The sequence below is a fragment of the Oncorhynchus masou genome, chromosome 8 (assembly GCF_036934945.1).
Source record: "Oncorhynchus masou masou isolate Uvic2021 chromosome 8, UVic_Omas_1.1, whole genome shotgun sequence".
Taxonomy (NCBI): Eukaryota; Metazoa; Chordata; class Actinopteri; order Salmoniformes; family Salmonidae; genus Oncorhynchus; species Oncorhynchus masou.
The window spans coordinates 40,020,084-40,032,793 of NC_088219.1; the positions used below are offsets into that span (position 1 = coordinate 40,020,084).

The window sequence follows — 12,710 nt, forward strand, 5'->3', positions numbered from 1 at the left end:
AAAGACAAGGTGAACACTGAATATTCCTGCTTTTTTGTAAGGAACAAAGAAATCGAGATCAACTTATCTCAATCTAGTATATGGAAATGTTTCATTGGATGTTGGGTGACATTTTCCTTGCACATTAATGGCCCACGAAGAAAGCAAAGTTGTAGAAAATAACCGTAACATAGATGGCACATAATCGAATCACCGAGCTGACAAGGTAATAATCTGTCGTTCTGCCCCTGAACAAGGCAGTTAACTCACTGTTCCTAAGTCGTCATTGAAAATAAGAATTTGTTCCTAACTGATTTGCCCAGTTAAATAAAGGTCAAATAAATAAAAAAATCTGGGCCAGTTTTAATTTGATTTGATTACAGTGGCAGGCATTTGCATCGTCTGGAACGCATTTGAATGTTGTTTACTTGAACTCAGGTTACATAAACTCATGGATATTATAAAAGGGAAGTTACAATATCAATTGTGAATTATACAGAGTCTTTTACACAGTTAGGTTCTGAGAGAGAAAATGCCACACTGTTCCTCTTAATGTTCTGAAATGTTTTCAGGATAATCTCACCTCCCACTTGTTATCCTGTGTCTGCCTCTTGAGGCGGATGCTCCAGTTATCGGCGGCAACCTCAGCGCAGTGGGCTATCGTCATGGCGACGGGGCAGGAGAGGTCAAGGCCCAGCGGACCGTACGTGACCTCTGGACTCAGCAGGACCTCCTGTCTCTCTTCTGATAGGGTGCTGCTGAAAACACACAAACAAAAACATCAGGATGGGTTTACACTCCAAACTCTCCATAGACAGCGTACATGAATAGGGCATGTTTCTTAAACATAATGGATAATGGCTTTACATGAGCAAGAGGGGAAAAAGAAGCATTGGCATATGGTCCCCATTCTTGCGAACACAGAAACTTTGATGAGGCTGCCATGAGTCCAAAAGGGCCTGCACTATTACACATATTTTCTACAGCCCAGCGCTCAATGAAAAGTGATGTCTGCTTGACTTCGTACTATTTGAGCCTCAACCGTCAGTCCTGCTGCTGCAGGCCTGGGGGTCAATCTCACTGTGGGTAGAATGGCCCTGCTATCCCCTGCTGTCACAGGGCCAAGCTGGTGTCCCCCCGCCTAAGCCTGAGTGACAGGTCCGACTAGCGACCAGAGGCAGAGTCAGAGGAGTGATTTCAGCTAAACTGATTAACTGGACACTCTAACGAAGGGATCAGGACCACTGTTTGTTGGTGTTGAGTGAAACATCACAAACATCCAAATACTGACTGGCTGGAATAGGTCTGTTTGGGTACACAACCTTTTTTCTTTTAGGAGGAAACAAGTAGGCTAGCATTCTACTGTGAGGGTAGGCTAACCATCAACGGAGAATAAAAGCATATGTCTGTGTTATATTGTTTTCTGAAACATCAGTTGAACACGATATGGGGTAAACCAAGTGAGATCAACCTCGCTCGCCACAGGATTTTCACTCTGCTTTATTCGTTATTCATTTATCAGATGATTATCAGTGCCTATTGTGTTTAATGAGTCTCCATTGTTCAAATGAAAGCAATCAGCAGCAGAACATTGGTTATGATCTCTCTTTAATACAGAATAAATAAGCCAACAGTGGTGAAAGCCTGCAGCTGTGCTGCATGTTTGTGTGTTCATGTGAGCACGCATGTTTGTGTGTGTGTATGTTTGTCTCTGTGTGTATATATATATATATATATCCAAAAATAAATAAATAAATAAAGGGAACACTAAAATAACACATCCTAGATCTGAATGAATGAAATATTCTTATTGAACACTTTTTTCTTTACATAGTTGAATGTGCTGACAACAAAATCACACAAATTATCAATGGAAATCAAATTTATCAACCCATGGAGGTCTGGATTTGGAGTCACACTCAAAATTAAAGTGGAAAACCACACTACAGGCTGATCCAACTTTGATGTAATGTACTTAAAACAAGTCAAAATGAGGCTCAGTAGTGTGTGTGGCCTCCACGTGCCTGTATGACCTCTACAACGCCTGGGCATGCTCCTGATGAGGTGGCGGATGGTCTCCTGGGGGATCTCCTCCCAGACCTGGACTAAAGCATCCGCCAACTCCTGGACAGTCTGTGGTGCAACGTAGCGTTGGTGGATGGAGCGAGACATGATGTCCCAGATGTGCTCAATTGGATTCAGGTCTGGGGAACGGGCAGGCCAGTCCATAGCATCAATGCCTTCCTCTTGCAGGAACTGCTGACACACTCCAGCATTAGGAGGAACCCAGGGCCAACCGCACCAGCATATGGTCTCACAAGGGGTCTGAGGATCTCATCTCGGTACCTAATGGCAGTCAGGCTACCTCTGGCGAGCACATGGAGGGCTGTGCGGCCCGCCAAAGAAATGCCACCCCACACCATGACTAACCCACCGCCAAACAGGTCATGCTGGAGGATGTTGCAGGCAGCAGAACGTTCTCCACGGCGTCTCCAGACTGTCACGTCTGTCACATGTGCTCAGTGTGAACCTGCTTTCATCTGTGAAGAGCACAGGGCGCCAGTGGCGAATTGGTGTTCTCTGGCAAATGAAAAACGTCCTGTACGGTGTTGGGCTGTAAGCACAACCCCCACCTGTGGACGTCGGGCCCTCATACCACCCTCATGGAGTCTGTTTCTGACCATTTGAGCAGACACATGCACAGTTGTGGCCTGCTGAAGGTCATTTTGCAGGTCTCTAGCAGTGCTCCTCCTGCCCCTCCTTGCACAAAGGCGGAGGTACCGCTCCTGCTGCTGGGTTGTTGCCCTCCTACAGCCTCCTCCACGTCTCCTGATGTACTGGCCTATCTCCTGGTAGCGCCTCCATGCTCTGGAAACTATGCTGACAGACACAGCAAACCTTCTGCCACAGCTCGCATTGATGTTCCATCCTGGATGAGCTGCACTACCTGAGCCACTTGTGTGGGTTGTAGACTCCGTCTCATGCTACCACTAGAGTGAAAGCACCGCCAGCATTCAAAAGTGACCAAAACATCAGCCAGGAAGCATAAGTGGTCTGTGGTCTGTGGTCCCCACCTGCAGAACCACTCCTTTATTGGGGGTGTCTTGCTAATTGCCTATAATTTCCCCCTGTTGTCTATTCCATTTGCACAACAGCATGTGAAATTTATTGTCAATCAGCGTTGCTTCCTAAGTGGACAGTTTGATTTCACAGAAGTGTGATTGACTTGGAGTTACATTGTGTTTTTTAAGTGTTCCCTTTATTTTTTTGAGCAGTTTGTATATATATATATATATATATATATATATATATATATATATATATATATATATATGTGTGTGTGTGTGTGTGTCTTTGTGCGCTATGGTAATTAGGCCCACTTGTTAGAGGAACATCAAGGTTACCTGCAGATCAGACTCTGATAATTAGCCTGAAGAGAGGAGAATAGAAAACATTTGCTTTTCAAAGAAAACATGATGACAAGATGAAAAACTAGAAATGTTTCAATGGTTCTGTCTTGAGTATCTCGGGAACAAATTGAAATGATTTGTTCAATGGAATTAGTTTGAGAGGTGGATCAGGTCGGGTGACTTTGGGTTGTTGATGTTTTCATAATGGAGTGTTTTCATGTTGGAATGCTTTGACTGGCATTGTGATGCTGAATGATATTCTATGATCCACTGAAACTCCTATTCTGAAAACATGCAAACAAATAGACTACCATTTTTCTACGCATAAATTAGCTCCGTAAACAAGATAAAAAGGCCAAGTGAATAGTAACATGATTGCAAACAGAGAGAGGTTTGACTGAAGGCCACCGGAAGTAACTCCTCATCAACACTCCTTCTCTCACTCTCGATCGTTCATCCCTCTATTGCAACTCCTCCGAACAACCTCGCAGTCTCCCTCTCACACCTCCATTCTTCGTCAGCCACACTTTCCCTTTTCACTCCAGTCGATCTCTCATTCACACTTGGTCACCGATCGGATCTCCACAGAGATCTCCTGATCTCGTGTTAAGGCCACGTGTTAAGGCTATACCGTGGTGGTCTGACAAGGATCAAACAATAACTGCACTTCAAGGCACTAACACCCCGTGGGGATTTTATGGTTTCATTTAGAGAAAAAAAAAACATCGTAACAACCTTGGATACTGTTCCCTACGGAGTTTCAAGCTTTTCAGTGCACAACAAGACCTCGTTCGCTCGCTGAGTCGAAGCCAAGACTTTAACACATTAGATGAGGCGAGCGCCAGGAACTGCCTCTGTGACAAGCACGTGACATTAAAACACTTTTCTGTGTGTGTTCAGCATAAGGCTCCTCTAAATACAAACTTTCCAGCTCAGCACCGCTGACTTAGACAGTTAACTCTTCTCCTGATCTCTCAGTAATATCTAATAACCCCCACCGAGGCCTCTAGACTGCAGTGTGAAGACTTCCCTAGTGAGGAAAAGCTTCTCATCTCAGTCTCCATACGGCCGCCCTGGAGCCACCAAGGCTGAGCTGATCGATTCCTATCCTGCAGCCAAGTGGAGATCCCCCGCCAAACCGCCACATGTAGTTGGATTCGTCCTGAAGTCTGAATAGGAGGAAAACATTTAATTTCTCCCAGGGTCTCTCTATGCGCTTGTCAAAAGACTGTGATTGACAGCTCAATAGTGCGCTGCCCTCCAGACTCCCTCTAATGCCAGGCAGGAAGTAAACAGCAAACAACGTTATCGGGACCAGGCAGAAACCTAAAGGTGTGGGCTCAGGGAGATCAAGGAGTGTTTAGAGTAGCGCACACCTCACGGGACAGACACAGGCAGTCTACCCCTAAGCTCTGAGGCGTAAACTATAGGTGACCTTTGATCCTTATCTTTACCCTCGCTACCCAGAAGCCTCTGGGGTGCTCTGAGGAGGAGGGAGGTGGAAGAGGGAGGAGGGATGACATGGATTACAGCCACATTTGACACATTTGACAATCAATGTCACATATTTAAGCTCCTTGAGAAGACGAAATGTAATTTCATTGAAGGGGCCAACCTGTTAACCAGGTTGTCAGGGGTGGGTGATACGTTTTTGGGATGGTTTCATCCAGATGTGTCCGAGATATTACACATTTTTGGTCTGCAAAGCAAATCACAAACAAAATGATCAAACAGACTGACTCATGGTGGTGAGAGAACTTCTTGAAGCCTCTCAGAGAAAAGTCAACAATATTACATTTCTTGTGAATGTCTTTTAACTGTCTTGCCATTTTCGCCTTGAGTAATAGCCTCGTGAAAGTCTTGACAGCTAAGTCATGGCAATGGGCTCTCCATAGCAGGCAATAGTTACCTAGAGTCTGTCTTGTTCTATCTGACAAATGATGGCAGATAACCTTAACACTGAAGACTTTAACATTCACAGCCTTAACTAGTCACACAGGAAGGAGGGGGTTGAGCCAGTTGCCGAGCCAGTCGCTCAGGGCTATGCTGCAATCTGCAGGGCCGTGTCTGCAACTGCCAGCCTCTTCCTGACACATCAAGTCCTCCCCTGTAGAGTGTGCAAGATGAGCTAAGGCTGCATGCTGGGCGGTGTATATAGTGGTTCCTCAATTAAAAGTTTCCAGGTTACGCTGCAGTGCATTGAGGTATATTATGGTATGTAGTACGGTATATTGCGTCACCGCAAGGGGGAATTAGAATGCTGGTTATGCTTTTAGGTTCGGTGTAAATCATTGGTACCCAGGCGCTAATGTGTCTCTTGATGAATTGATGAATGGGTAGATAGAAACCAGACAGAAACGGATCATTGTAAACATTGCATTTGAATTAACTGAATGATAAGGATGAAGAATGGAGCAGCCATATAGCCTCGGCTACTAAGCACAGATAAATAAAACTCAAAACATGCTATTCTGTTCTTTTGAAATACCTTATCTTAGTATCATGTTTTTTATGACCTTCCTAAATGAAAGCCTCATATAAAGCAGACAATTCGGGTCTTGATGCAGTGAGGGGCGCAGAGAAATAAATAAATTGGTTTAATTGGTAGTAGGCCCGAATCTAGATTCTATCTGAACCAATTAAAACATGCAAAATAGCCTTCTAAATAGGCCAAGCCTTCAATAGTAACTTTGTCGTTGGTTTCTGAAGAGTTCAGCTCAGCCACTCAAGCAGGCACACAGACTCACTAATTTATGGCTGAGTCTGTGTGCTTAACTCATTACCGAATAAATAACAACAATAGAAAGAAGCATCTGGTGGCTATAAAACTAAAATAATCGCATTCAGGTCAAAGGTCGAAACACATCGACGACTATCGATGTACAGCATTTCCCTGATTCACACTACAAATGTGCAAAAGCCCAATTAGCGGGAGGGATAGGGGCATCTTCTAGTCGCGTGCGGAGCTCAAGATTATAACAGCTGTCAGTCAAAACCAATAGAGTGCAGTGAACCGGAGAATGTAAATAATCATAAAGTCCAGGATATTACATCAACAAGAGAATAGAGAACGGAACGAGTCACATTTGAATTGAAACTACCAGATTGAATTGCATTTAAATGCCCAATTGTATTTCATACAATATTCTGCCAATATTGAAATTCGGGCTTGACCTTCCTTTTTTTCTTTCTATCGGCCTACAATGAAATATAGAGTTAAATTGTAATCATGAAGTGTAGATGTTCTCAAAGATGCCCTCTGGTGGGCATTAACGGTAAGCACTGTAACGCACTGTACCATACCACAGCATACCACATCCTATACCACAGTATGAAGCAACTTCTAATTGAGGAACCACTGTATGTGGGTATGTTTGTGTTTGTATGTTGGGATGTGTGTGTCGGTGACAGTGAGTGAATGAATGAGTGAGTGAGTGAGTGAGTGAGTGAGTGAGTGAGTGATACACCCGTGCGTGTGGGTGTTAATAAGTGGGAGAGAGAGTGTGAGAAATAGGGAAAACAGGATGAGAGATGGAGTGAGATGAAGTGGTAGAATGAAAGAGAGAGCGATAAGAGGTAGGGAGGGAGGCAGGCAGCCTGATTCTCTGTGCCGTGTTATACCTGCTGCTGTCCTCCTGGTTGATGACCATGTACATTTCCCAGGTAGTGTCCACAGCTATCCCTCCATGGGGCACCAACAGACTCACGCCTACAGACAGAGAGAGAGAGAGGAACAGAGGAGATTATCACGAGACACACGCACACACTTGCACACCTATGTGCACACACACACACACACACACACACACACACACACACACACACACACACACACACACACACACACACACACACACACACACACACACACACACACACACACACACACACACACACACCTCCTGTCCTTTGTGACACTTTAATCTACTGGCAGGTTAGATGAGCACTCTAGGAATGGTTTGTGGGCTCCAGTGTTGGTGGTAGTGTGTGTGTGGTACACTGTTGGCAACATTGATTTGAGAGCCCCAGAGACCCTGACTGGCCTCTCTGACTGTCACCTGCACTAAATAGACCGGACACCCACAGTGTGTGTGCGTACGTGCGCACGCGAGTATGTATATATCTTGTGATCCTCGCCTCTGTGCGTGTGTGTGCCTCTATGTATGTGGTATGTAGACCTGTGTGTGTGGTAGCCTCCATGCCTGTGTATTTTCGCTTGCATTTGCATGTGTACATGTGTGTGGTACATTGCCCTTACGAACCACAACCCTCACCTGTATTGGGCACCACCAGCCTCCCTCCCGCGTGTCCGAACACCCCGGCCGTCCTGAGCGGGGGCCTGGATGGCGTAGACGGTGCAAGGGGGCCGAGGAGGGTCTTCTCCCTCCTTCCTCTCAGCGTCCCCTCCAACCCCACACCGCTGTAGTCGGGCGCCAGTCCCCGGGGGAAGGTCTGGGGGTGGGCTTTCTGGATGTGGTACTCGGCCCCCCTCTCTGATACGCCCAGGGACACCATGAAAGAGGAGTGAACTTTGACCTTGAGGTCGGGCAGGGGGTCGAAGAGCGAAGGCTCCTGAGATATGAGTTCTTTATCCATGGAGTCCTGGAAGCAGATGGGGCTGGTGTAGGTCCGTGACACCGTTAGGTCCGGCTGCTGGGATGAGTTGATCAACAGGGGGTTGCCTGGAAAAGAGAGAATACATGATTGATTGATTGGTTAATTTATTTGTTGGATGATTGGTTGGTTGATTAGTTAATTGACAGACAAAAAGATATGGACAATGTGATTAGTCACAAACTGATTCCTAGTTATCATCACTGATGTCCCCCAGTGGCTCTGAAAGGACTGGATTAAATTGCAATAAAGTGTAACTAAAAAGTGTTACTGAAACTAAACAAAAAAATATAGTGTACATAGTATAACGGAGATGTTCTGTTTCCAAAGCAAACACCTCATTTGGCCGCCTTTCCTTCCAGTTCTCTGCTGACAATCAATGGAACAAATTGCAAAAATCACTGAAGTTGGAGACTTATATCTCCCTCGCTAACTTTAAGCGTCAGCTCTCAGAGCAGCTTACCGATCGCTGCAGCTGTACATAGACCGTCAGTAACCAACCTACCTCATGCCCGTATTTGTTTTTCTGCTCTTTTGCACAACAGTATTTCTACTTTCACATCCTCATCGGCACATATATCACACCACTGTAAAAAGCTAAATTGTAATTACTTCGCCACTATTGGCCTATTTATTGCCTTACCCCCTTACTTAATTTGCACACACTGTATACAGATGTTTCTATTGTGTTATTGACTGTACGTTTGTTTATACCATGTGTAATTACGTGTTGTTTTCGTCACACTGCTTTGCTTTACCTTGGCATGGTCGCAGTTGTAAATGAGAACTTGTTCTCAACTGGCGTACGTGGCTAAATAAAGGTGAAATAATAAAAATAATAAAAATGGATCAATGCAGCTGAGTCTCTGTGTTCACGACAAAGGAGCATATGGAAAACTTAATCTATCGTATCAGGCGGATATTTGGAGCTCGATACTGTAGGACTGAGATTTAGGAAAGAGAGCCCTGGACACAGAAGGTACAGAGGTTTCAGATACTGTCTCAGAAAACCCAAGAAAACACATCTGCTTAACAGACTGGTTGTGTATGCAACACTTCACTATGGGTTTTAATACCATAGTATACTCTAGTATTTTTGTGGGGGTAGCTGACAGCAGCATGCCAACTATTGGTTACCCACTGCGCTACTAGCGCCATCGGACACAGTTCTGATATTGGCCTGAAAGAAGAATGGCGCTGGAATCCAGGTGAAAGCTATGATACCTTATTGATGTCATCTGTTAATTTTTATTTAATTTTTTAAAAGTAGATTTAACCTTTATTTAAGTAGGTAAGTCAGTTAAGAACAAGTTCTTATTTACAATGACGGCCTACCAAAAGGCAAAAGGCCTCTTGCGGGGGGCAAGGACAAACCCCACATCACAACAAGTGTCACGTTCGTTATAATTAATGTCGGACCAAGGCGCAGTGTATGTTGAGTTCCACATAATGATAAAGTGAAACTTAACAAAAACATAAAACAAATAAACAATAAACTAACAACAAACCGTGACGACAGAGATGCTACATGCACTAACTCAAAACAATATCCCATAACCACAGGTGAGAAAAACAGCTACTTAAATATGATCCCCAATTAGAGACAACGATTACCAGCTGCCTCTAATTGGGAATCATACACAAACACCAACATAGAAAAACAACCCTAGAACCCCACATAGAAATAATAAACTAGATAACCCCTAGTCACGCCCTGACCTACTCTACCATAGAAAATAAAGGCTTTCTATGGTCAGGACGTGACAACAAGAGAGAAACCACAACAATACACAAAGAGAGACTTAAGACAACAACATAGCATAGCAGCAACACATGACAACACAGCCTGGTAGCAACACAACATGGCAGTAACACAACATGGCAGTAGCACATGGTAGAAGCACAAAACATGATACAAACATTATTGGGCACAGACAACAGCACAAAGGCAAGACGGTAGAGACAACTATACATCACGTGAAGCAGCCACCACTGTCAGTAAGAATGTCTATGATTGAGTGTTTGAATGAAGAGACGGTGTGTTTTTTGCAGCTCGTTCCAGTGGCTAGCTGCAGCAAACTGAAAAGAGGAGCAACCCAGTGATGTGTGTGCTTTGCGGCCCTTTAACATAATGTGACCACCAGAATGGGTATTGTATATGGAGGATGAGAGCTGCAGTAGATATCTCAGATAGGGTGAGTGAGGCCTTGAGAGGGTTTTATAAATAAGCATAAACCAATGGCTCTTGCAACGGGTTTACAGAGATAACCAGTTTACAGAGGAGTATAGAGTGCAGTGATGTGTCCTATAAGGAGCATTGGTGGCAAATCTGATGGCCGTATGGTAAAGAACATCTACGTAATCTAGCATGGGTGGGATGGTCATCTGAATCAGGGTTAGTTTGGCAGCTGAGGTGAAAGAGGAGTAATTACGATAGAGGAAACCAAGTCTAGATTTAACCTTAGCCTGCAGCTTTTACAGTGCCTTGCGAAAGTATTCGGCCCCCTTGAACTTTGCGACCTTTTGCCACATTTCAGGCTTCAAACATAAAGATATAAAACTGTATTTTTTGTGAAGAATCAACAACAAGTGGGACACAATCATGAAGTGGAACGACATTTATTGGATATTTCAAACTTTTTTAACAAATCAAAAACTGAAAAATTGGGCGTGCAAAATTATTTAAAAAAAAGGGAGTGAAACTCAATATTAGGAAGGTGTTATGTTTTGACTCAGTGTATAGCGGCCGTTTTACAGGCTCCTGTCTTTACTGTGGTGATCGTAACTTTTTTGAACATTCCAGCCGATGTCTATTCCACAAGTTACCACCGGCTAAATCTAAGACGTTGAAATGCTTATTTACTCTGTTCCATCTGACCTAGCCAGGCAATTTATAAACTTGATCTCCACTAGAAAAAGCATCCAGATACGATCTCACATTTCTTTAAGACCAACATTTAGTTTTCAACAGTGGAGATATTCATACATCTTGCTGCTCGTCTCTCCTACATTTGCAACATTGTTTCAATATTTAAATTCAATCTCCAGCTGTCCCATAGTAATGAACGTGTCGCGAGTAGGGACGAGGCAGACAGGCAGGCAGTGTTTCTCAGTCAGTCTAAATCATGAATCAGCTGGCATAATTTTTATGGATATATACAAAGAAATGTCAGTTGAAAAAAGGTTAAACAAAACCAAGTGCAGCTAGTTTGCTGTCTTTCCAGCTTCAGTTTGAAACTGTGTTGTTGGCTAGCTCCTCTGAACAACAGAGTTTTTTTTAAAATTATTTTATTTTTGCATTTTCCAATTAAGGACATTCAAAACAAAAGTGAAAAGATATTAGACAACGATAGGAAAAGTGACAGTAACAGACGAACGTAACAAAAATAAATTATAGTTATATAAACAAACATACAATAATAAAAAATAAAAATAAAAAATAACAAAATAACGAGACATTGGATCACCTGCCGTAGGCTACATATTATACATTACGTGTGAAACATTATGTGAGGATTATATATAGAGATGTGGGGGGAGATTCTCCATATAGTCAATAAAAGGTTGCCAAATTCTGTAAAATGTATTTAACTTATTCCTCAAGCAGTAAGTGATTTTCTCCAAAGGGATACAACTATTAACTTCCGAAAGCCACATTGCGACTGGCAGGGAGGAATCCAATTTCCATTTCAAGGCAATACATTTCTTGGCAATCGCTAGCAATATTTCTGTTAGCTTTATAGTATGGCTTTGCCTAAGATTGGTGTTAGTAAAGTTACCCAGTAGACAGACTTCCGGGTCTAAAGGGAATGCAACCCCATGAATTGAGGATATGGTATCGCATACCCCCTGCCAGAAACCGTGTAGTTTTGAACACTGCCAAGTGGAATGGAGGAATGTTCCTTCATCTGAGCCACATCTAAAACATAGGGAGGAGATATCTGGGTTGAACTTGTGCAGTCTAGATGGGGTGATATAGAGCTGATGGAGGAAATTAAACTGGATCAGTCTGTATCTGGAGTTCAATGTGGATGTAAACCCATTCCTGCATAGGTCACTACAGAAACCCAGCCCTAAAACCCCAAACCATACTCATCAAGATCAATACCCAGATCTTTCTCCCATCTAAGTCGGGGTTTATCTAGCCCAGGCAGTGTTAGTCCTGACATAAGAGCATTGTAAACACGGGAAATGGTCTTGAACAGTGGTTGGTCTGCGTGGCAGAGTTGTTCAATAGGTGACATCTTAGGTAGGTTCCATTGTCCCTTGAGAGTCACCCTAATAAAGTTTCGTAGTTGTAGGTAGCTAAAGAAGTCCCTGTTAAGTCCCTGTTATGCAAGTGGTATTTCTGTTTCGGCTGATCAAAAGACATAAGAACTCCCTCCTTGTAACAATGTTCCAGAAGAGTGATCCCCTAATCAGACCATGGTCTAAAGTTACTATTCTGGAAAAACATAGGGATCAATCTATTGTTCCATAAAGGGGTTTTAGGGAAAGGAATCCCCTCGTCCAAACAGCTCGTGCAGTTTGCACCATGCCAGGACAGAATGTATGATTAAAGGGTTGTCTGTGATGGTTTTTATAGATTTTCTGTCCCATTTGTAAAACAAATCTGCCCCAGTGTCATCATTTACCTCAAGCTTTTCAATGTTCAACCATGAGGGAGAGGGACCCTTGTCAAACCTCTGAGCCAGAAACCTAGACTGT

The 12,710-nt window shown here is 43.5% G+C and overlaps 1 protein-coding gene across 2 annotated transcripts in view; it reads right to left on the bottom strand.

The window, feature by feature from the left end:
• LOC135544663 (netrin receptor UNC5D-like) overlaps positions 1-12,710 on the bottom strand; it is a 333,479-nt gene that overhangs the window by 19,440 nt on the left and 301,329 nt on the right. Inside the window, exons 10-12 of one of the 2 annotated variants that reach the window (XM_064972452.1) lie at positions 7,664-8,071; positions 7,011-7,098; positions 563-734 (exon numbers count right to left, since the gene is read on the bottom strand). In XM_064972452.1, coding sequence (XP_064828524.1) covers positions 563-734; positions 7,011-7,098; positions 7,664-8,071 — 668 coding nt within the window. Of the gene's footprint in view, positions 1-562; positions 738-7,010; positions 7,099-7,663; positions 8,072-12,710 lie in introns of both variants that reach the window. The other variant, XM_064972451.1, reaches the window with a different exon arrangement.